Here is a 26,782-nt window from a genome sequence, read left to right on the forward strand (position 1 = left end):
TGGCCCTAAGATCCAAAGAAAATTCTAGGGAATTTTATAGCTAGGTGGAATTTTTTAGATTAGGCCAGTAAGAGGAGAAATGACTGTGGAAGAATGATATTGTGGGATAAATATGGGAATAGAGTGACTGATGAAGCGGACATAGTATAATTGTTCAATGAACACTTTATTGGAGTATTTCATCCTAGATGGGTCAGTTTTAATGCTAGAGGGATAGGGCAGGTTCGAGGTTTAAAGGTACAGGAGGAGTGTGTGTTTCAGATACTGAGTACTCTGGATGTCAGTAAAGCTTTGGGACTGGATGATATTTTACCACGAGTTTTGAGAGAATGTGCTAGGGAACTGACAGTGCCTTTAACCTGGCTTTTCAATGAAAGTCTGGCTTTGGCAAAGGTGCCCAGGGAATGGAAGGAAGGTAAGATAGTGCCATTGCAAAAGGGTGGTAACAGACTGGAAGTGTCTAATTATAGGCCAGATTGTGTGCCAGATCTTGGAGAAAGTATTGAGGGACCGTATACAGCATTGGGCAGATGAGGGTAATGTTATCTGTGAGAGTCAAGATGGATTTGTGAAGGGGTGCTCTTGTTTTAGCAATATGGTAGCCTTTTATAATAAAGTTACAAGAACATTAGATGAGGGAAAGGCATATACTGCAATTTTCTTTGACTTAGCGAAGGCATTTGACAGGGTGCCACATGATAAGCTGATATTTAAGTTGCAGCACATGGGTCTGGATGTCAGATTGGTCAACTGGATTCAGGATTGGATGTTTGATAGGTATCAGAGAGTTGAGTATGGTGGAGCAGTTTCAAGGAGACAGAGGGTTACAAGTGGGGTCCCACAGGGCTCAGTACTAGGACCTATATTGTTTAACCTTTATATCAATGACATTGCCAGTGGATTGCAAGGGGATATTCAGTTGTTTGTGGATGATGTGAAGCTGGGAAGGATTATTAATAATAGTGCAGATGTGGTAGCCCTTTAAGAGGATTTAAATAAGCTAGATAGATGGGCAAATGAATGGGGGTCAGTTTAATGCAGCAAAATGTAAGGTCTTGAGGTTTGGGAAACATCGATGGGATGCTGCATACTCTATGGCAGGAGTTATACTGGAGGAAGTAGGGGAGACAAGAGATCTGGGGTTGATGATTGATAGAAACCTGAAGTTTAGGGGACATATTGCAAAGGTGGTGAAGGTAACACAGAGGATTGCTGCTATTATGAGAAGGACACTGACTTGCAGAGATAAAAGGGTTATCATTCCGTTGTATAAGTCTCTGATCAGACCACACTTAGACTAATGTTCTCAGATTTGGTCCCCAGGATTTGAAGGGGATAAGTTAACTGTGGGAAGGGTACAGAGAAGGATGACAAAGATGGTTTCAGGACTGTATAATTTTGGTTATGAGGATCGGTTGAGGGAATGTGAACTGCAGGGGTGTAGTGGATAGAAGAAAGAGAGGTGATATGATTGAGACTTTTAAACTGTTGAGAGATGGTTACAGGGTTGACACTGGGGAGTTCTTTCGCTTGGTTGAACAGTGGGAAGGAGTGATGACAAGAGGCCATCCCTGGAAGTTACGAAAGGAAAGTGTGAGGAAGAAGGTGAGGAGTGGTTTTTTTGCATGGAGGGTGGTTGAACCGTGGAATGCATTGCCTGATGGAGTGTTGAGAGCGAGAACGGTCAATGAGTTTAAGATGTGGTATGATAGACTTTTTGTTTCTTAGGGGGGGGCCTCCCCTTGATGAGTCTTGACAGACTTTATGTTCTTAGGAAGGACCTCCCACGATGAGTCTTTTGACTTCATGGAGGCCTGAATAATAATAATAATAATAACTTCCAGCGATGGCCTCTAGTTCTTCCAATCTCATCTTCTATTTTTTTTATAATCACTTCTGGATTAATCTGATAAAATCCCCTCACTAACTTAAATGTCAATATCATATCACCTCTTTTCCTCCTATCCACCAAACTCTGCAAAACGCATTTCTTCCAACTCTCTCTCTCCATAGCCAGCATTTTCGAGTCCTGATATTTAATATAAAGAACTCAAGTGAAGGAAAAAAATGAAGCAGTTTCTTATTGTTTGGCTGAAACAGGAAGGTCAACTTCTGGCATGATGCAAGAGTACTCAACTACATTTTATACAAGGGCAATCTTGAATCATCAGCTATTGTGCATCTTTGCATTTCACTGTATTAGTGCACAGATGGCAGGCTTGTTTTTCAGTCTGTTAACCTCGTTCTTATTAATTTCTGTTTAAAACACTGTTTTAAATAAATACTTTTACACCAGTCCTTTGTGTTCTTATTAATCCCAAAAGCTTCAATATGATTGGAATCATTTACATACTTATCCACATAAATTTCTCGTATGCTGGATGTAAATAAATGACAAACAATTAGCCAATAGCTGTTTGTTTGCTTACTTTGATTTTAATGGTGCAAAGACAACTATGGTCATACTGTGCAAGTATACAAGGCAATAAATGATGAGCATAAACATATAAAAATCGGTATATAAAAAAAAAGTGTAAAACATTTTGTAGAAACAATGGAGTATAAAAATAAGTGTAGAAAACATTAAACATTCATAAAAAAATAGGTGTTAAAAGAATATATATATATATATACTAAATTAAATTAATAAAACTAATATGCACATCATAAATTATATAAGATGGCATACACTGATACTCTGTAAATAAAAATTTTAAAATGTGACTCTTGATGAATCTGATAAAATCTGCATGAGTGTATAGGGCTGAGAGAGAGAGAGAGAGATTATGAATACACTAAAAAGGTGATGGTACTCATTGATGAAATGACAACAATCATGATCACTTCCACCATACATGGAATCTGGGCAAGAGTGTGGTTGTTCCCCCTTGCTCACACAAAGGCATATCATCACCACTCAATAGGAAGGATGTGTAAGATAGCTATGGCCTGAGCAAGAACAATGTTTCCAGGAATACATCCTGATACAGTTTCCAGGAATGACCTCTTGTTCTCCCCAAATCTCCCAGCATTTTATGAAAAACCTCTTCAACTTTAATCCAATAACAACCCCTTACTAACTTGTGAGTCTCTATCATATCACCCCTCTTCCTCCTATCCACCAGACTCTGCAAATTACATTGTCTCAACCTTTCTTCATATTCAACATTCCAGAGATCAGAAACTATTTTGGTCAATCACTTCTGGACCTTCTCCAACATATCTTCATCCTTTTGAAAACCAGATGACCAAATCTGTGCAGAGTAATCCATATGTGGCCAAATCAGAGCCTTACACAATGGAAACAGAATCTCCTTACTTCTACAAGCCAGTGTCCTCCACATTATTACCAGAATTCATTGTGTTGCCCTCACAATTTTGGCAATATGACCTCTATTTTAGATCTTAATCACCATCATCCCAAGATCTCTTATTTCCTCTATCTTTAATGATATATCCCAACCAAGAGTAAATTCTACATACCATCATTGTTTTTCAAATTTTAAAACCTTACATTTTGTAGTAATGAACAGGCATCCTCACTCCTGTGCCCATTCACTCAGTCTATTTAAGTCTTCTTGTAAGGCCACAACATCTTCTCTACTCCTCATAGTTCATCCCAGCTTTGCATCATCTGCAAACAACTGTATATCCCCATTCAAGCCTTCCCCAACATCATTAACATACAGGTTAACCTCCCAAATGGCTAGGACGTCTATAGATAGATGTCCAGCTAAATCTGGATATGTTTCAGACCACCTGTTGAAAGAACATGGATAAGTGCAATTTGACTGTTATGTCATTTAGAAGGTGTGATAATCCCTCATGCTGAAGAGAACACTTAATCAGATTATCTCATGTTCATAGCGGCATCTCAGTTGCCTTTAACAAGAAACACAGTTCCTTGTTCTATGCTGGGTAACTGGATCTTAGTTATATTGAATAGACTAAAAATATAGAAATTATTTTTATTTTCTCTTTTTATTGTACAATACAATTTTAATGCCTTGAGAAAATAAAGATCCTTGCATAGTTTCTTTACTTAAATATTACCTTACCTTGGAGGACCAATTGCTTTTTAACTTTTTTTTGCACTAATTTTACTCGACAAAACATTTTCTTTGTTTTTGAAGAAATTAATTCAGGATAATTATTTGAAATATTATTAAAAAAAAAAAAACAGTTGCCGACTTTCCAGATTATGTTATTTTTATTTCTGTTCAAAATCATATTTCGAAGAATACTTCACAGAAACTCGGCTTTTCGCCCCTTAGAACAGGCAAACCAGCCCAAGAAGACACTCCTGAAATAAGGAGTAACCAACCTATTCTGTAGGATTTTGGTTTCAAATGCCTACATGGTAAAGCGTGTGGGTCTATGCGTGAGAGTAAATTAGGAAAGGAATAATAGATACAGTTACTGATGTCTAAGAGACAAAGATGGGTCATGGGACAAAGATTGTCATTTGCCTTGACATACAGACTAGGAATCAATGAAGCTCAAAATTCACCAGTTACAATTTTAATGGCATGATGATGATGAATGGAATGCAGTCATCACAGGATACCCCTCTCTGACAGAAGCACAGACTTGGGACCCATAATCAAGTTTTAATCTAATCCGTGCCATGTACAAATGAAGTAAAGACTGTCTGTCAGCACTCCAGGTGTAAATAGGGTACAATGCCATCCTACCATAGATGGATGTTCTCTGTTTTATGGTACTTTTTTATATATATCTAATCCACACATGAAAGGCCACAAGACCTATAGCACATTAGTGCCATGTGTGGGCAAGAGGATTGATGAATAACAGAGGGCATTACTTACCATTGGAAGAAGTTGACACAGAGACTCTGTAGCTCAGTCAGTGTAGACAAAACCCTTTGGTCAGAAAGACCTAGGTTCGATTCCCATCCATGACACGAGGAACTTTTATCTGGTCTCTTTTGACTAAAGTTTAGTTATTGATGAAAGTTTATTTTTCACTTGGTTAGAGTATAATAAATTTAGTTTAATCCTTTATCCAAGTGTGAGCAAACAAAGTTTGCGCCTGAAAGTATCTTCAGGACAGGGGTAAGGTGGTACAACACCAGGGCACTCCTTGCAAAGGTGGAGCAAGCTACCAACACTCCTATCTCAGTATCTCCCATAATGCAAAACACATCTCCTTGCGGATATGTCTAATGTTATGCATTAAGGGAAGGGCCACAACCCAGACTAGTTTCGACCTTTATTGAGGTCTCTTCAGTGGGAGCCAGGCCCAAGTGGAGATACCAGGCAGAAGCATTAGCAGGTCATCTCTACTTATAGGTGGTGTTGTACCACCTTACCCCTGTCCTGAAGATACTTTCAGGCGCAAACTTTGTTTGCTCACACTTGGATAAAGGATTAAACTAAATTTATTATACTCTAACCAAGTGAAAAATAAACTTTCAACATCTTTCTCTAAATCCAGAGTAATTTATTAAAAAAGGGTGATACTTAAAAAAAATTGATACTTAAAAAAAAAACTATCTTCTGGGATTCCCTACTCTTGGGTAGGTACATTCAAGAGAATGGTTTCCACTGATAAACAGAGAAAGATTTTCTCTGAGACCAAAATTGTATAGATCTTTTAACATTCCAAATCTTCAAGCAGTGTCATATGATTTTTAAATATCAAAGAAAACTGATACTAAGTGCTTATGTTTTAGGAGGGAATCTGAAATGCATTCTTCCATATGGACTAGATTAGGACTTTAGTCTTTATGTTGTATGTTACAATTGTTCAAACTAGTCCCATTGCTATACTGGATGTTCTCTATACTGTGACAAACTGTTTTTGTGCTCTGAAGATGCTGGATAGAATATCAGCAATAAGTTAATAAATAGTTATTTTCTTATCAGTCTGTGCTCTCATCTATACCTTTAAAATTACAGTTTAGATGATAACACACATTTGAGGATTCTTCACGGAGACGATAAAGTACACAAGATATGACAGTATGGTAAGTGGAAGTTGAAACTGGCACAGAAACTGAACAGGTTAGCCTTCTTAAAAAGGTGCCAAGACATCAATTTAATACCAACTATGTCAAAATTAAAAACAGGTTTCACTTGGCCAAAGCCCAGCATATTTACAAACAAGCGAGTTCAGCACTATTACAGGAACAGATAAATATTACTCACTTGGAGCTATCGAAAATAAATTCAACCATCAATGCCCTACATGACAAACTAGTTAATATTTTAAACCCAGAACTGTGGGATATCCTGGCTAGCATCTCCAATGCAACAGCTAAAAAGGAATTTGTCAAAGTTAAAAACCATCACCAGACAAAATTTGAAATTCTCCAACAACAACACAGTGCTATACAATGTCTGCAATTACAACAAGATCGCATCATTAACCTTAACCAAAGAAGCCACTAGTGCGTTAAGTCAGGGGCACAATTTTGCCATTTCTCCCAAGCAAGTTCCAAAAGCTAAAATAATGGCTTCTGTTGAACAGGGAATATACGAACTGCCTCCATCAACAGCCAATAACATGCATTTAGATGTGGCCAACATCCTAATCCATTCTAAGCCTCCCAGAAATGATATCCCACATAAAGAAAACATTGCTCTAAAAGAGCTACACAATAATAATAACCACATTATCATAACCAAAGCAGACAAAGGGAATGCAACTATGGCGACGGATTCAACAGAACATGAAAGCAAAATGCACACACTTCTACAAGATTAGTCAACATACCAAATTATAGATCAGGATCCCACAACTCTTAAAATAATAAGGTGTGCAAATTACTGAAAAAAGTCACTTCCTAGCCTAAAGAAACAGTTAACAAACTCAAGCCCGTCCACGTTAAAACACCCAGGATATATGGGGCATCAAAAATTCACAAACAAGATACATTTTTATGTCCTGCTGTGGATAGTATAAACAGTCTCACATATAAACTTGCTAGACATTTAGCCAAGCTACTAGCACTCTCACAAACAATTCTCCCCTCTTTGTTAAAAATTCTACCTACCTAAAAAAAGTATTTTAGAAAACTATACCTTAAAAAATACCTTACATAATGGTGAGTTTTGATATCACCTCACTATTCACAAATATATTGTTAATTGAAACCTTTGATTTACTAAAGTCACAATTTCCCCCTGATATGTTTCAACTATTTAAATTCACAGTATATGTAGGTTATTTTAGATGGAAAGGGAAAATATACAAACAAATAGATGGGACAGCAATGGGCTCACCCCCCCCCAGCCAACTTCCACACAGAGCACTTGGAAAAGCTAGCTATCAATATAACCACTCTCAACTCAAGGCTTTTGGCTATGCTATGGTGATGATGTGCTTGCTATTTGGCCACATGGCCTAGACACAGTGGATACATTCTTAGTGCATTTAAATAGCCAACACCCAAAAATCCACTTTACAATGGAACTGGAAGCCAATGACCGTCTACTCTTCCTGGATACACTAATCACAAATCTTCCAGATGGTTCTTTATCATTCTTGGTTTATAGAAAAGCCACACGCACAGGGAGATATTTATACAAACAATCACACTGTCACCTATCTCAACAGTATGGTATCCTAAAAACACTAACCCACAGAGCTAGAGCGATTTGTTTCAATGACATTGCTCATACTGCTGAACTCACTCACTTATGTCATACCTTCTTCACCAATGGCTATAATCCCCATGAGATAGACAAAATACTAAATGCTTCCCAGAACCCCCCCCACTGTCCACCACAGAAGACTACAACAAAACTGTCACCATTGCATACATTATTATTACGGGTATCTTCATGGGTCAGTAGACTCATCGAGGGAGACCCAAACTATCAAAACAATATCTATCATATCTCTTCTTGAATTCATTTACAGAAGAAGAACTCACAACAGAGTCAGGTAATGCATTCCACTCATTCACCACCCTCCAGGCGAAAAAACCTCATTTCCACACCCTTGTTAACCACACTTTTCCTTAATTTCCAGGGATGACTTTTTGTTCTTCCATCACTATCACACAGCTGAAACATTTCCCTTGCATCAATCTTATAAAAACCTTTTAGTAATTAAAGGCACACCTGAAAAGATATCTAGAGTGCTTAATAAACATCAACTATACACCATATTTAAACCATATGTGAAATTGGCAACTCGCATCCATTCACCCAGAAACAGAACCCCCTCCTTTATCACGTCTAGGAGTCTATAAAATGCCCTGTTCGTGTTATCAAGCTTACTATGGACAGACAGGAAGGATTGTGGACATCTGCCTCAATGAACATAAAAAATACATCTGGTACTATTGCTATGGCAAGTCAGGTCTAGCAGACCATGCTTTAGATACCCCTGCACATAGGATCAATTGGAAAAAACAAAAGTGTTGCACAGAAGCTTTTATAAGTCAGAGAGATTGTTCTTGGAATCAACAGAAGCCTTGAAACATACTCTAAAACTAAACAAGTATGGCTGTATAAATTTGCCAAAGATTTGGGAGACAGTCCTAACTTGAGACCTAACTAATACCTGCTTTCTCTCTCTATTTTTTTTTTTTTTCCAACATAGATGGGGCCTAATTAGGACTTTAGTCTTTTGTGTTGTACATTACAATTGTTCAAACTAGTTCCATGGCTATACTGGATGTTGTTGTCTCGTACACTGAGACAAACTGTTTTTGTGCTTTGAAGATGCTGGATAGAATACCTGCGAAATATCAGCAATAAGTTAACAAAAATTATTTTCTTATCAGTCTGTGTTCTCATCAATCCTGTTAAAATTAATCAATATGTACGATGAACACATAAGCCTTCCCATACATTAGGTAATCAGTTGTTAAATGATTACCTGATGTGTGTATTTGGAAGCCACACTGGAAAAAAAAGTTTTTTTTCCTCTCTCTCTCTCTCCAGAAACTATAAAAGACAAGAGCTAACCATATTTTCTATAATCTTGCACAAGCAGCTGGTCAGAGCAGTTGGTTGATAGTTTAGTAGTGATTTTGGATCCTTCACTGGCTTAGGAAAGGCAACTATAATTGTCATTTGCCAGGTATCTGTAAAAATGTTCTCACAGAAAATTCTTTTAAACAAGTTGTAACAGGTTACCCATGGCAGTTAATGATGACAGATGTTTGTTCATCTCATGATGCAGGGATTCTCAACCTGGTTGTGGTCGTGGGTGCATTCGAGATTGGGAAGAGAGTGGCAGGCACCAACCTGGTTGTGGTCGCAGGTGCATTCGCAGGCACAATATTTTTTTCTATGAAAATTTGCACTTGCTTATCATATGAAATAATAACAATTAAGAAATTGTAAATTGCAAATTGCTAATGAAAGTAGGATAAATACACATGTAACATTTATTACACAATTAATTAAACCATCACACAATAAGCAAAAACATTTCTCTTTACTCTGGATAAAACAATAGTCTTCTTCCCAATCGTTGTTGAATTTATAGGTTCATTGTTTTTTATTTAGATTACTCATTTTTGGGCAAAACCTTGCTGATAGTGTTGTTATCTATGGTGGAGGCTGAGAACATTTCAGAACAACCTTGTAAGACTATTGCTTGGGGGTACGCTAACAGAAACAACAAATAAAGTGCTCCCAAACATGTTGTAGGCTTGGATCAATTGCTCTACCAACTCCATATGAATGAAGATAATGCTCAACAATAAACATCTTTTCTTCCACTGTCAACACCATTGCTTACTAAATAACTTAAGGAAATTACAACGTACAATAGAATATACATTAAATTAAACTTTAATAAATTTCCAATTTTTCGGCAACGTCACGTTACCATCTTCAAAGGAACTTACAATAAAGACACGTGCACACAGGCACTAAACAGAGTAAATGAGAACGAAGCAAGGAAGCTATGATTTTCCTAAAAGCCCTGATGGTGCCCCCTAGTGGGCTATGTAGGTATTCTTGGCCGTTGGGCTGAAGGTCTCCTGATGTAAGCCTCCCAATGGGGCAGTCTCATGCAACCAAATTTGTTGAGGTTTGGCATATTTCTTAGGGCTGAGGCTGGATACATGCTACAGAATATGGTGGAAGAAAGCCACAATAATATGCCATAGCAAGTTCAAATTTGAACTTGCTATGGTGCATTATTGTGGCTTTCTTCCACCGTATTCTGTGGCATGTATCCAGAGCATGGTCTGCAAGACCAGAGTGGCTGTACTGGTGAAACCGGATGTAGTCCTTGTGTTCTGAAATTCTGATATTCGCTGCCCTGCCTGTTTGGCCAAATTAGGACAACTTACAGCTGCAAGGGACCTGGTATACACCAGGTAGGTCTAAGGGGAGTGGTTGGTCTTTGGTGGAGTGGATAAGGAATGCCAATTTTCTATAAGGTCTGTAACAAGAGGTCATCATGTTTTTTTAAGATTTGGTAATTTTTTCTGAGGTGCTTCGGATGTAGGGAATGGTGATGAATTTAGAGTAATCCTTGTAGTGAGACGGGGAGGGGGTTTGTGGTTTACTGGTTTCGATATTTTTTGGATTTTTTTTTTTTTTTTTGGCAGGGGGTAGCCATTGGCTGAGAAAGTGTTCAGGATGCGATTTAGTTCATTGGTTAGGGCACTGTCATTTGAACAGATAATTTTAGCCCTGTTGTATAGTGTCTTAACAACTCCATATTGTTGTGAGGGAGGATGGTGGGATTGTTAGTGAATGTATCTGCCTGTATGGGTGGGTTTTCTATAAACTGAGAAAACTAAGGTTCCATCAAGCTGGTGGGTGACTAGTGTGTCTAGGAAAGGGAGGCTGTTGTTTTCCTCTTTTACCAGGGTGAATGTAATTCTTAAAACCAATGAACTAAATCACATCCTCAACACTTTCTCAGCCAATGTCTACCCACCCTCCCCCCAAAAAATCCCAAAAATATTGAAACCAGTAAACCACAACTCTCCCTCACAACAAGGATTACTCTAAATCCATCACTATTCCCTATTTAGAGTAATCCTTGTTGTCAGGGAGGAGGTGCTTCATCACTATAGACTAAAATCTTAAAAAAACATGACTTGACCTCTTGTTATAGACCTTATAGAAAATTGGCATCCCTTATCTGCTGCACTAAAGACCAACCACTCCCCCTAGACCTACCTGGTGTATACCAGGTCCCTTGCAGATGTAAGTTGTCCTACTTTGGCCAAACAGGCAGGACAGCGAATATCAGTTCAGAACACAAGGACTACATCCAGTTTCACCAGTACAGCCACTCTGGTCTTGCAGACCATGCTCTGGATACATACCACAAAATACGGTGGAAGAAAGCCACAATAATACACCATAGCAAGTTCAAATTTGAAAGACTATTCATGGAATCAGCCTCAGCTCTAAGAAACATGCCAAACCTCAACAAATTTGGTTGCATGAGACTGGCCGAAATTTGAGAGGCTTACATCAGGAGACCTTCAGCCCAATGGCCAAAAATACCTACATAGCCTGCTAGGGGGGCTTCATCAGGATTTTTAGGAAAACCATAGCTTCCTTGCTTCATTCTCATTTACTGTGTTTAGTGCCTGCGTGCACGTGTCTTTATTGTAAGTTCCTTTGAAGATGGCAACATGAAATTGCAGAAATATTGGAAATATTAAAGTTTAATTTAATGTATATTCTATTGCACGTTGTAATTTCCTTAAATTATTTAGTAAGCATGTACAACCAATGTTTAAGCCTGTCTACCGGAGTCAACACCATTGCTACAGCTAAATGTAATGGGGTAGACTCTGCACATGCTCTTCTATTAATGTGCACATAATGGCATATCTCATAGCATATGTACTGAAGGCAATGTCGAAGTTCCGTACTTTTTTTTTGCATCATACCATTTAAGGCTCTGATTAGGCCATATATGGACTACTGTGCAGTGGTGGCCTGTACATAAGCACTGCGACACTGCAGCACCTCCAAGGAAAAAATGAAAAAATTAAAATTTGTTTGTGTTTATAAATAATAACAATGCTTACAACATTATATAAATGCAATACAATAAGTTAAAGGTTACAGCTTATGTTTTGACATTGATTGAATAGTTAATAATCGGAATTGTTCGATTAACGCTTTAGATTATGAAACAAACGCACTGCGATCTAATGTCGTTAGTTTGCGCTTGTCATTGCACATTTTACGTCATTCCCAACTGTAACTGCTCAAATGACAGTGTATTTTTAGTATGCTTATGTGCCTTATTTCTGTGAGATATGAAACATTTATTATGGTGTGTGTGCGTGATGAACTATTTTTTTGTAAATCTTATTTTATTTTGTTAAAATAACATAATTATTTATGTATTATAGATACAAGGTTGAATTATGATGAGTGTCACTGTTGAAAATATGAAAAGAATTATATTTTTTTAATTATCGTTACACAAAACAAATGCACTGTGATCAAACGCCGATATTTGCTTGCACTTGTCATTGCTATTGATACGAGACTTTTATTATTGATATTTGTTTGTGGTGAGGATGAAATATTTTTAATAAAGCAATTTTTAATATGTAAATTTATTTATTAATAAATTCGTTACTGATTAGGGAAAAAAAGGTTTTTTTTTTTTTTTTTTTTTTTTTTTTTTTTTTTTTTTTTTTTTTGTATATGCAGCACCCCCACTTAAAATTTTCGCCAGCCACCACTGCTACTGTGCACACATTTGGTCACCTGATTTTCAAAGTGATGATGAGATGTTGGAGAAAGTCCAGAGGAAATTGACTAAAATAGTTTCGGATCTATTGAACGTTGAATATGAAAAAAAGTTTGAGATGATGCAATTTGCAGAGTCTAGAGGATAGGAGGAAGAGGGGGTAATATGATGGAGACATACAAGTTGGCAAGAGTTGTTATTGAATTAATGTTGAAGAGGTTGTTCATAAAATGGTAGGAGAACAAGAGGCCATACTTGGAAGCTGTATAAGGAGGATGTGAGCAAGGAAGTGAGAAGTAGTTTTTTTTTTTTTTTTTTTTTTTGTATATGCAGCACCCCCACTTAAAATTTTCGCCAGCCACCACTGCTACTGTGCACACATTTGGTCACCTGATTTTCAAAGTGATGATGAGATGTTGGAGAAAGTCCAGAGGAAATTGACTAAAATAGTTTCGGATCTATTGAACGTTGAATATGAAAAAAAGTTTGAGATGATGCAATTTGCAGAGTCTAGAGGATAGGAGGAAGAGGGGGTAATATGATGGAGACATACAAGTTGGCAAGAGTTGTTATTGAATTAATGTTGAAGAGGTTGTTCATAAAATGGTAGGAGAACAAGAGGCCATACTTGGAAGCTGTATAAGGAGGATGTGAGCAAGGAAGTGAGAAGTAGTTTTTTTTTTTTTTTTTTTTTTGTATGGAGAGAAGTGAATAACTGGAATGCACTACTTGAGAACATAGTGTGTGTGCCGAAAATTTGAATGTGTTTAAGGCAGGGTATGATGAACTGTGTGCATGACAAAAGGGACCTCCTAGATGAGTCTGTGACACCATGGGGGGTCTTAGGATAATAATAATGATAATAATAATACATAACTAACACAGTAAAAAACGAGATAGTCTGTACAAAACTATTTCTTTTTACTACTTGCATCAAATAATTACAGAAAGAAAATCAATGCCCACACACACACACACACACACACACACTGCTTCTTTAGTAAATCTGGGAACAGCTATACTAAAATTAATGAAATTAGCCAAAAATATTGACATATGAATTCAATCATGAATTCTAAAGTAGTACTACCTCAAATTATTATTATTATTATCAGGCCTCCATGGAGTCAAAAGACTCATCGTGGGAGGTCCTTCCTAAGAAACACAAAGTCTATCAAGAATCATCGAGGGGAGGTTCCTTCCCCCCCAAGAAACACAAAGTCTATCATACCACTCCTTTAACTCATTGACCGTTCTCACTCTCACCACTCCATTAGGCAATGCATTCCATGGTTCAACCACCCTCCATGCAAAGAAACCAGTCCTCACCCTCTTGCTCACAGTTTCCTTTCGTAACTTCCAGGGATGGCTTCTTGTCATCACTCCTTCCCGCTGTTCAACCAAGTGAAAGAACTCCCCAGTGTCAACCCTGTACCCACCTCTCAACAGTTTAAAAGTCTCAATCATATCACCTCTCCTTCTTCTATCCACCAAACTCTGCAGTGCCCATTCCTTCAGCCGATCCTCATACCTATCATTGTACAGTCCTGAAATCATCTTTGTTATCTGCCTTTGTACTCTATCCACAGTTAATTTATCCCCTTCAAATCCTGGGGACCAAATCTGAGAACAATAGTCCAAGTGTGGTCTCATCAGGGTCTTATACAATGGAATGATAACTGTTTTATCTCTGCAGGTCAGGTGTCCTTCTCATTATTGCAGCAATCCTCTGTGTTACCTTCGCCACCTTTGCAATATGTCCCCTAAATTTCAAGCTTCTATCAATCATCAACCCCAAATCTCTTGTCTCCCCTACTTCCTCCAGTATAACTCCTCCCATAGAGTATGCAGCATCCCATCGATGTTTCTCAAACCTCAAGACCTTACATTTTGCTGCATTAAACTGACATCCCCCCCCCTTCATTTGCCCATCTATCTAGCTTATTCAAATCCTCTTGCAGGGCTGCCGCATCTGCACCATTACTAATAATCCTTCCCAGCTTCGCATCATCTGCAAACAACTGAATATCCCCCTGCAATCCACTGACAATGTCATTGATATAAAGGTTAAACAATATAGGTCCCAGTACTGAGCCGTGTGGAACCCCCACTTGTAACCCTCTGCTTCCTTGAAACCACCCCACCATACACAACTCTCTGATACCTATCAGACAGCCAATCCTGAATCCAGTTGACCAATCTGACATCCAGACTCATGTGCTGTAACTTAAATATCAGCTTATCATGTGGCAACCTGTCAAATGTCTTCACTAAGTCTAAGAAAATGGCAGTATATGCCTTTCCCTCATCTAATGCTCTTGTAACTTTATCATAAAAAGGTTAGCATATTGCTAAAACAAGAACGCCCCTTCAAAAATCCATGTTGACTCTCACAGATAACATTACCCTCATCTACCCAATGCTGTATACAGTCCTTCACTACTTTCTCCAAGATCTTACTAACTACTGATGACACACAAACTGGTCTATAATTAGACACTTACAGTCTGCTTTTACCCTTATGCAATGGCACTGTCTTACCTTCCTTCCATTCCATGGGCACCTTTCCAGCAGCTAGACTTTCATTGAAAAGCCAGGTCAAAGGCACTGTCAGTTCCCTAGCACATTCTCTCAAAACTTGTGGTGAAATACCATCCAGTCCCACAGCTTTACTGACATCTAGATTACTCAGTATTTGAAACACACTCTCCTCCTATACCTCTAAACCTGCCCTATTCCTCTAGCATTAAAACTGACTGCTCCAGGATGAAATACTCTAATAAAGTGTTCATTGAACAATTATACTATGTCCGCTTTATCAGTCACACTATTCCCATATTTATCCCACAATATCATTCTTCCACAATCATTTCTCCTCTTACTGGCCTAATCTAAAAAATTCCCTTTCTTTGGATCTTAGGGATAATCTCCTCTCATATTCCAGTTTCGTCTTCCTTACCATACTAGTCACTCTTCTGGCCAATGTCTTATACTCTTCATGCATCTTCTCTTCTCCTGTTTCCTTATATCTCTTCCACAGCCTCTTTTTTGCATGCAATTTCTGTTTAATATTGTTTGTCATCCACTTTACTCCAAATTGTGTCCTCTTGTTCACTCATGGTATACAACTTACTATTGCTGCTAACAAATATTCTTTCATAATTTCTCATGCACTAATGATATCCCAGTCTTCCAATTCCTCCCTCCATGAAACTTCCCCAAGTTGACGTCTTAGACTATTATAATCAGCTGCCTTATAATTCCACATACGTTCCCATCTCCTTGATACTCTTGCATGTCTATTCATTTTCCAAGTCAAAACCAGATGGTCACTCTCTCCAACCAGTTGGAGAGATGTCATCTCAGTTATTATGAACTCTTCTGATGTTATAACCAAATCCAAAACTCTCGAACCTGTTGTTCCCTCTCTTACATGTTGCCTAAGACATTTGTCCCTCAAGAATTCTAGAAATTCCATTCCCTTATTGCCACGTGCATCTTCCTCTCCCCAGTTTATACTACTGTAGTTAAAATCTCCCATAACAATCATTCTTCTTGCACTTGCCAAACTCAACTGTCTAAACATTTCCTGGTCCCCACCCTCTGTACTCCTGGGTCTGTAGCAACACCCCACTAAATATCCTGTCTTGCCCACCTCTAACCTTACACCATATGCTTTCAAAATCATTAGTGTCACTGCCTTCCAAAGTCTCCACTCTTAGAGGACATAGGTCGTCACTTATCATAAGCAGTACTCCGCCACCATGCTTTCCCTTCCTATCCTGCCGAAAAATTCTGTACCCAGCGACTTCTATTCCTGTTATTATATCCTCTTCTGTCAACCACGTCTCTGTGATCCCAATAATTTTGGCCAGGCTGATGCTATCTGCGCCACCAATTCCTCTCCCTTATTCTGGATACTCCTGGTATTATTATATAGTATATAAATGCCGCTGTTTCTATACCCAGCATTATCCCCTCTAGACTCCACTGGGCTCAGTGTTACCTGATGTCGTCCCCCTTCTCCCAAGTACGTATTCCCACAAGGGGCCACCCCTGCTACCATCCTCCCTGGGACACACTGACTTTTTCAGAACAGCAATCTCTCCAGATGCCTACATCCTTCCTCATTCAAATGTAAGTGGTCTCTTGCATATAATTCCTCTCTGTCCTCAAACACACTCCAAGCATCCACATATTCCAGTCCTCTCTTGTCACACATTCTAGCTATTATGTCATTCAACATTACCGCTCTTCTGCTCAGTTCGTCATTATCATACCTAGGCAACACACACACTATCTTTCCTCTCTGAAATGTAGTATCATTTAGTATTAATCTAATTTCTAAGTTCATTTTCTATGTAATAACCAGATAAAGAAGAAATGGAAATAATATTAACAAAGTATTCATTCAACTGTAGATTGACTGATTGATTGTATTTGATGAGGATGTTAGACTGTAAAATCACCATTTACTTTTAGAAATGTAGCCAGAAGCTTTTCCATTGGGTTCCTTTTCTGAAGATCCATTCTGGTCACTGCTTTCAGCATTCAAAATTAATTGAAGAAAGTCCTTTGGAGTTTCACCTTGAGAAATCTAAATTAAAAACATGACATATTTTTAATTATTTCCATTCTAGTGGATTAAATTCACAGCAAACCTTTAAAATTTCAAACAAAATATTAACATATTAGAATTATCACAAACTTCTTTTCTTTTATAAAATTATTCCCATATGGTACATGTAAAGAAAATTCATATGTTATTAAGTGAATATCTATAAAAGTGTGTGGGCAGTTCAATATTTCCATTAAAATGCCTAGTAATATACTTTATATGGTAGGAATATAATATATGTGGCAGGAACATCTCTATCTGCAAAAAAAAAAGGAAATGTAATAGAAAAGCATTTTGATTTGGAATAGTTTGAATTTCTAAGTTTCCTGTAGTTTCTGACTTTTTTGATGCAAATATATGATAATAGTTAAGCTTAGTGGAAATAGAACTACTCTAGTAACCAACCTACTAACCTACTAAGGCTAATGGATCAATAAATTAAAATTACTGATTAAAATTTATTTTAAGAAAAATACTGATACAATAAAAATTAAAATAAAAAAAAATATTTGAATATTCTTGAAAGAAAGATGATCACTCTACTTTGTAGAAATTAATTTAACTATCTCGGAGATTTTTTGTCTTTTTTTTTTATACATTACCATGGAGCTGAAAACAGTGTAAGACTGAAAATAATGTGGAAGTGAAGAACCAAGAAATGTACATCGAAAAATGAAAATGAGAAGTATATAATGAAACTTTCAATGGTTTACATAAATTTGGAATAAAGAGCACACGATAATTCAAAAATTGTGAGTTAAATTTTTATGCAATGGGTGAAAATCAGTATGATATGAGCTGTAAAAGACACACCCATAAAAATTGTACATAAATAAAGTATAGTCTCTGGGAAAAATCCCATGTTACTCCTCTAAAACACTATTATTGTAATTATAGCCTGTTTTTGTTTAGGAGTGTCCCTTATTTAAATACATTGGCCATCAATACTCAAGAGGGGTATATATATTTAGTGCATTATTGGTGAGTATAGAAGGCAATTAAGGTAGAATAAAAGAGGTGGAAAAATTTGGTACATACCTTTTTTGATTCTACGATGTCTTCCACTTCCATGGTCTCGCTGAAGGTTGTTTACAAGCGGGGGGGGGGGTGTTTAGACGCAGGAAAATAAGTTTGGATAACCCGGGTTAATATTAATAATATATATATATAAATGTATACATATATTATTTTGAATTAGGGTGCATTTTTGTGTGTGGGGGGGTAAAACTGTTGTTTTACCCTTCCAACTGGGGCTTAGTTTTGTGGCATATTGTGGCGTATTGTGGCAACTGGGGTTAGTTTTTTACCCAACTAACCCCAGTTGCCACAATAGTTTTACCCTTCCCCCCCACAAAAATGCACCCTAATTCAAAATAATATATGTATACATTTATATATATATTATTAATATTAACCCGGGTTATCCAAAATCCAAACTTATTTTCCCGTGTCTAAGCACCCCCCCCCCCCGCTACATCGTAGAATCAAAAAAAGTATGTACCAAATTTTTCCACCTCTTTTATTCTACCTTAATTGCCTTCTATACTCACCAATAATGCCCTAAATATATATAGCCCTCTTGAGTATTGATAGCCAATGTATTTAAATAAGGGACACTCCTAAACAAAAACAGGCTATAATAGCCGTAATTACAATAATGTACATAAATAGTTTAATTCAGCAACAAATGGGTACATGAAGGCAACAGTCAAAATCAAGAGGCCAAAATGAGATTGTCAGAGTACCTCAATAAGGAAATGTGGACACCACTCACAATGCAGTGCTCAAAACAATGTTTCATACTGTTTATAATGGTGTCTAGGAGCTCAGTTGATGATAACAATTATTGCTCCTGTAAAACTCTCCTAAGTCCCTCACGGTTTTAGGGAAGGGAGTTGAGAGTAGCAACATCTGCCTAGAGCATCCCAGATATGCTCAAAAGGATTAAAGTCAGGAGACCTGCTGGCCAGTCCATATGTATGATAGTCTTTTCTTGAAGATATTCGTCCATGAGCTTCGCTTGATGAGCATTATCATTTCTTGTAGAATAAATGTCTCTTATCACACTTGCAAATGGATAAACATAGGAATCCAGGACCTTGTCTTTTATAAGTTACGGCATTCATGTTTCTGCTAGGATGCACAAAGAGGTCAATGCATCCACCCAATGAGATACATTCCAAAACTATCATATTAGCCCCACCATAGATAATCCTTTCAAGGTTATTAGAAGGATGGCAACATGTCCCTAGTTCTCTCAGGATCACAGCACACCTAGTATCTCTTTAGAGAGCAAACTGGGACGTGTGGCCTGGTTGGCAGAGAGGTTCTCTCCAACCAAAAGGCTGCAGGTTAGAATCCTACTGTGAGCATGGATGTTTGCAATTGTCTGTGATTGTCTGTAGATGATGTAGTTCACTGTAGTTGGTGGATTGAGTTGCAGAGACGGAGAGTTGTAGAGTAGGTGCTCTCCCTCAATGAGTCTTTGGACTCCCTGGAGATGTCACATAATAATAATTATAAAATACCAACTACATTAGTAGTTGGTATTTTTCAGACGTGAGACCTGTCCCATTTCAAAAGTTCTCTCCTGTGGTATAAGAATAAGTATATGCAGACTACCAGTTGCCTAGCATACAGACCACCTTCATGAAGTATTTGCACAAGCGGAGGAAGACACTAATGTTCCCTGACATGAGGTCAGATCATAGCTGATTTGGAGTAGAACTCCTGTTTGAATGAGCAGATAATCAGAGATTACAAAAACAGTGCAATTGTAGCCTTTGGCTTTCCTTCACTGTATCTCCAGATGCTGTTTGTGACTGCTGGAATTGGTTCCACAGTCTGTGAACCACTGAACGACTCACATACAACCATCTGGCTACTTCAACCTGACTTTGGCTGGCCACTTGTCTTCTGATGGCTAGCCACCTGAATTCATTGGTTAAATAATTTTTTGCAGCCATATCCAAGAATTTTGCTAGTACTAAATGTTTTGTTCTCACTCCAGACATGAAACAGAAAACTACTCCAACATGTCTGCTTTTATGCCATGGTTCATTTGTTTAAACTATTAACAGTGCCACTCATTTGTATGCAATAACTTGGCATTGCTTTTTACATGATGTACCTGACTCATATTGGCTTTTGTTCTTTTCCCCCTCCCCAAGTTATTGCAATTTTTCTCTTGGTTGCTTAATTTATGGAAGCCAGTCTATTATTATTATTTGAGACTTCCATGAAATCATAAGACTCATCATAGGTGGTCTACTTTAGGCAGTACACAGTTCATCATACTCCTTAAACTCATTCACTGTCACCACTCTCACCAGCCTCTCTGGCAATGCAGTCCTTGCTCTTACCACTCTCCATGCAAAAAAAAAAAACACATTCTTTATCCTCTTACCCACTACCTCATTTTTTCAGCTTCTAGCAATGGCTACCAATTCTTGTTCCTTCCACTCATTCAACCAAATGAAAAATTTCTCCAGTGTCAATCTGGCAAATATTTCTCAAACAGCTAAAATGTTTTAATCATATTACCTTTTCATCTCCTTTCCACCAGACTCTGCTGATTAAATGCCCTCACTCTATCCTCATAAAAAATGTTCTGCACTCCCTCTGCACCCTCTACAGTTACTTCATCTCTTTTTAATCTTGAGACCAGATCTGAGCATGGTAATCCAGATGTTACTTGATTAAAGCTGCTTTATACAATGGAAAAACTACTACTCTCTCATCTCTGCTGATCAATGTCCTACTTAAGATTGCAATAATCTTCTGGGTTATCTTTAAAAATTCTCCAATATGTCCTCTGAACTTCAAGGTTCTTCTTATCATCACCTTAAGATCCATTGCTTCCTTCACTTACAATATAGCTCCACCATGAGAGTAGTATGTATGCAGTCTCCCAATAGTGTATCCCAGATATCAAAACTTTACATTTAGCTGTATTAAGCTGAATTTATAGTCCGAGTACTGTAAATTATAATAGACAAGAAATTATATTTTGTTTTAATCCTATAACCATGCTTGGGTATAGGATTGAAAAAAGAATATAATTTCTTTGCAAGGGAAATGGCAATGCCCCTGACTAGTCTCTTTAATTTAAGTCTCAGCTCTCGCAAAGTTCCAAGGGAGTGTAAAGATGGCAAAATAATTCACTTGAATAAGGGAGGTTTTAAGACTGCAGTAATAAATTATAGACCAATAAAAGTACTGAAAAAATTGGTCAAAAAGAGAATTCAAAAACAGGTGGATAAAGATAAGATACATACTGTATCAGGAGCAACATGGCTTTGTGAAGGATAGGTCATGCCTTAGTAACTTACTCACTTTTTATAATAGAGTAACAGCTGAGCTGAGTAAAGGAAATGACAACACAATGATTCTGCTGGATTTTGCAAAGGCATTTGACAGAATACCACATGAAAGTCTGTTATGCAAATTAGAATGAATGGGATGGATATGAAACTGGTTAAGTGGATAAGAGGGTGGGGTTACAGGAAAATTCATCGAAAAGCGAATTCATCGAAAGACAATTCATCGAAAAGGCAATACGTCGAATGAACAATTCATCGAAAGACAATTCGTCGAAAATGCAATTCATCGAAAAACAATTCCCCGAAAATTTTAAATTTTTGATAATGTTATGGTAAAAGTAATTCATTTAGAACAAAAACTGAACCATGCAGACAGCTTCTTGTACCAACAACTTCTACTAAGTCATTTAAGTCAGACTTTTTGTAATACATAATTTGGACACGTCATTTCTTTGTCGCCCCGAATATAGCTGAACTGAAAACTGGAACGGTTCGACATTTTCTTGTCGAATTGAAAAATATGGGATGAATTTTACTCAGCGAATCTGAGTAAAATTCATCCCATAGTAATTGCTGTATTGAAGTCGGATATTACTACTAGGAATAATAATAATAATGAAGCCCGCATAGTTCAGTCGGTAAAAACGAAGCGGTTTAGTTAGAAAGACCTGGGTAGTTGGATCCCATTTACGCATAATTTCTTATCAGTCCTGTTCTGCTAAAGGCAAGTTAGCAGGCATAATATAGATACGGCTGGGCTTTTCTTCCGGAAACAGGCAAATCAGTCCCATGAACAGACATGAAACAGTCATCAGACAAGAAAGACTATAAGAAACCATATTGTTCTATAATTTTTCCCTATGAAAGTAGCATTGTAATCTCCTTATTCACGGTTCAGGGTTTGTTCTAAATGGATCAATTTTCTCATAACATTTCCGAAAATTTTAAATTTTCGGTGAACTGTTTTTTCGATGAATTGCATTTGCGACGAATTGTCGTTCGATGAATTGTTCATTCGATGAATTGCCTTTTCAATGAACTCTCCGGATACCGAGGATGGATGCTGCACAGATATCAAAAAGTGGCATGTGGAGGGACAAAATCGAGGCAGAAACAGGTGACTAGTGGTGTGCTGGGACCATTGCTGTTTAATTTGTATATAAATTATATAGGAAATAACCTGACAGGAAATATTCAGTTGTTTGCTGATGATGCAAAATTAGGCAGAGTAATAGTCAATGAATGCAATGTCAAAAGCTTGCAGAACAATTTAAATAGCCTATCAGTACAGCCAAAAGATAATGGGTATCAGTTTAATGTAGAGAAATGTAAATTTATGTATTTTAATATAAACAGATTACAAACTGTATATCACATTGATGGAAATGTATTCCAGGAAATAGATGAAGCTAGAGATTGAGGGGTGGTGGTAGACAGAGAGCTAAAGTTTAGAGGGCATATTGCTAAGGTTGCTAAAGTAGCCTATAAGATTACTTGGTTATTGAAGAACATATTAACTAGAAGAGATAAGGAAGATGTTATTCCTCTTTATAAGGCCTTGATACATCCACACCTAGATCACTGTGCTCAGGTCTGGTCTCCAGTTTCTTAGTGATGAGGAAGCAGTGGAAAAGATTCAGAGGCAAGTAACTAAAAGTGGTTAGTCGTCTGTGGAATGTTCCCTATGAGGATAGTTTGAGGGTGTGTCTATTGATACAAGAGAAATGTTTTAACAAGGGCTAGAGGGGAAGAACAAGGGGGGGGGGGTCATCCCTGGAAGTTGAATACAGGTGTGGTTAGTACAGGTGTGAGGACTAGATTTTTTGCTTGGAGAGTTCTGAATGAGTGGAATGGGTTGCCAGAGTCAGTTGTGATTGCTTTGTCTGTTAATGGGTTCAAGGAGAGTTATGATAGATTGTATGGAGATAGTTTAAGCCTCCTGATGAATCTTCAGACTCCATGGAGACACCCATTCAATAATAATAATAATAATAATTTACATAATACCCAAACAAACCAAAAAAAAAAAAAACTTTCTAGTCTCAGTACTGAATCTTGTAAAACTTCATTTGTAACATCTCCCACTCTCTAATACTGCTTCCCCATACACAACTCGTATATTCATCAGAAAGCCAACTTCCAATCCACTTCATTAGCTTAATATCCAATCGCATATATTATCAACTTGAATATTAACTTAAAAATGGCTTTGCAAAATCCAGTAAAATTATGGTTTATGCCTTTCCTGATGCACTGCTCGTGTTATTGTATTATAAAAGTCAACAAGATTACTGACAGAAGAGCATCATTTGACAAATCCAGGCTGGTTTTCATAACTAACATAGTACTCCTTTGTGCAATTTTGTATATGAGCTCTTACTAATTTTCCCAAAATGTTAACAACCACAGGAGAAATACACACTGGTCTACAGTTTGATACTTCCATTCAAACACCATCCTAATGCAATGGCATTATCTTATCCTCCTTCCACTTCTTACATACTTTCACATTGTAAGACTATCATTAAACATGTCTTGGAGAAGTAAGTTTTTAATACTAGAGGGAGGTTCAAGATTAGAGGTGCAAGAGGAGAGTGTTTCCAAATACTGAGTACTCCGGATGTCAGTAAAGCTGTGGGACTGGATGGTATTTCACCATGGGTTTTGAGTGAATGTGCGAAAAAACTGACAGCTCCGTAGCCAATTTTCAATGAAAGTCTGGCTACAGGACAGTAATGTTATTTGTGAGGTTCAACATGGATTTGTTAAGGGGCACTCTTGCTTTAGTAATATGACTGCCTTTTATAATAAAGTGACAAGAGCAGTTGATGAGGGAAAGGCATATACTGCTCTTTTTTTGGATTTTGCAAAGGCATTTGACAGAGTGCCACATGATAAGGTGATATTTAAGTTGCAGCACATGGGTTTAGATGTCGGATTAGTCAATTGGATTCAGGATTGGTGGTCTGATAGGTATCAGAGAGTTGCATATGGTGGGGCAATATCAAGGAGGGAAAAGGAGACAAGTGTGGTCCCACAGGACTCAGTACTGGGACCTGTATTGTTTAACCTTTATATCAATGACATTGTCAGTGGATTGCAGGGGATATTTAGTTGTTTGCAGATGATGTGAAGCTGGGAAGGGTTATTAGTAATGGTGCAGATGTGGCAGCCCTGCAAGAGGATTTGAATAAACTAGACAGATGGGCAATTAATGGGTGTCAGTTTAATGCATCAAAATGTAAGGTCTTGAGGTTTGGAACACATTGATGGGATGCTGCATAGTCTATTTGAGGAGTTACATTGGAGGAAGTAGGGGAGACAAGAGATCTGGGGGTTGATGATTGATAGAAACCTGAAATTCAGGGGACATGTTGCAAAGGTGGTGAAGCTAACACAGAGGATTGCTGCAATAATGAGAAAGACGCTGACCTGCAGAGATAAAAGAGTTATCATTCCGTTGTATAAGACCCTGATCAGACCACACTTAGACTATTGTTTTCAAATTTGGTTTCTCAGGATTTGAAGGGGATAAATTAACTGTGGAAACGGTACAGAGGCAGATAACAAAGATGGTTTCAGGACTGTACAATGTTAGTTATGAGGATCGGCTGAGGGAATGTAGATTGCAGAGTTTGGTGGATAGAAGGAGTGGTGGTATGATCGAAACTTTTAAACTGTTGGGAGGTAGTTATAGGGTTGATGCTGGTGAGTTCTTTCACTTGGTGGAACAGCGGGAAGGAGTGATGACAAGGGGCCATCTCTGGAAGTTACGAAAGGAAGCTGTGAGCAAGAGGATTAGGAGTGGTTTCTTTGCATGGAGGGTGGTTGAACTGTGGAATGCATTGCCTGATAGAGTGGTGAGAACAAGAACGGCCAATGAGTTCAAGGTGTGGTATGATAGACTTTGTGTTTCCTGGGAAGGACCTCCCATGATGAGTCTCTTGACTCCATGGAGGCCTGGATAATAATAATAATAAAACATGATAGACTTTGTGTTTCCTAGGAAGGACCTCCCATGATGAGTCTCTTGACTCCATGGAGGCCTGGATAATAATAATAATAAAACATGTAGTTTAGTTCATCAGCACACTTCTTTAAAATACATGGCAGTTCTTCCACTGCTTTACTGACATCTTGAGTGAGGTATTCAAGACCACATCCTCATTTTTACTTCTAATCTTCAATCCTCCCTACTCATTTTGAAATAAAACTGGCTTTACCAGGATGAAAGATACTAATAAAATGATCATCAAACACCTCTACAAGAGGAGCTTCTTTAAAATACATGGCAGTTCTTCCACTGCTTTACTGACATCTTGAGTGAGGTATTCAAGACCACATCCTCATTTTTACTTCTAATCTTCAATCCTCCCTACTCATTTTGAAATAAAACTGGCTTTACCAGGATGAAAGATACTAATAAAATGATCATCAAACACCTCTACAAGAGGAGCTGCAAAAAAAAGAAAATACTACGAATATGATGAGAGAAAATTAGCAGAATAGAACACTATGCAAATGTAAAAGGAAGCATGATTATGGTAGTTTTCTCTCATCCCTATTCATAGTATTTTCGTTTTGCAGTTCCTGTGGTAGAGGTGTTTGATGATCACTTTATCAGGACGTTTCATCCTTTTTATCATAGCATTATCACTGAAGATAATGCACTAATAAATATCACAGACACTAATGTGATACCTCCAGTTTATCTAACTCTTAGAACATGGTTAGATAAACTGGAGTGCATAGGACATAAAAAAAAAACAACTTCAAAGTAACTACAGCTGTGGGATTAGATGGATATTACTAGAAAATACAAAAGAATTTGCAGTGTTCCTGGCCAGGTTGTTTTATGTCTCAGCACAATCAGGTTTCCCAGTGAGTGGAAAGAGGGTGAAAAACAGTTCTAGCATACATGGGAGGTGCTAAGATACAGGTAGCAAATTACAAACTGTTATTCTTCACAGCCAAAGAAACTTCGGCTGTGAAGCCAGTGTATTATGTTTGTTAACTGCTTTTCTCTGACATTTGTTTATTCTCTACAGCCTCCCTATGAGAATGCCTAATTCGCCTTGTAAAACATTCATAAGAAAGCCCTTTGTGTCCTAGATAGGATCCAAACATTTTCCCATTTTCTACACCAATGAGCCACAAAGGAACTTGAAAACTGATC

The 26,782-nt window shown here is 37.7% G+C and overlaps 1 protein-coding gene across 1 annotated transcript in view; it reads right to left on the minus strand.

Annotated features, from left to right (window-relative positions):
* Positions 1–26,782, minus strand: part of LOC150101661 (cytochrome P450 3A5-like) — a 219,556-nt gene that overhangs the window by 74,162 nt on the left and 118,612 nt on the right. Inside the window, exon 9 of the mRNA XM_090400698.1 lies at positions 17,143–17,263. Within this exon, the coding sequence (XP_090256824.1) occupies positions 17,143–17,263 (121 nt within the window). The remainder of the gene's footprint in view (positions 1–17,142; positions 17,264–26,782) is intronic.

Source organism: Typopeltis vanoorti, chromosome 11, assembly GCF_054136105.1.
Source record: "Typopeltis vanoorti isolate ZY-2024b chromosome 11, IOZ_Tvanoo_1.0, whole genome shotgun sequence".
NCBI lineage: Eukaryota > Metazoa > Arthropoda > Arachnida > Uropygi > Thelyphonidae > Typopeltis > Typopeltis vanoorti.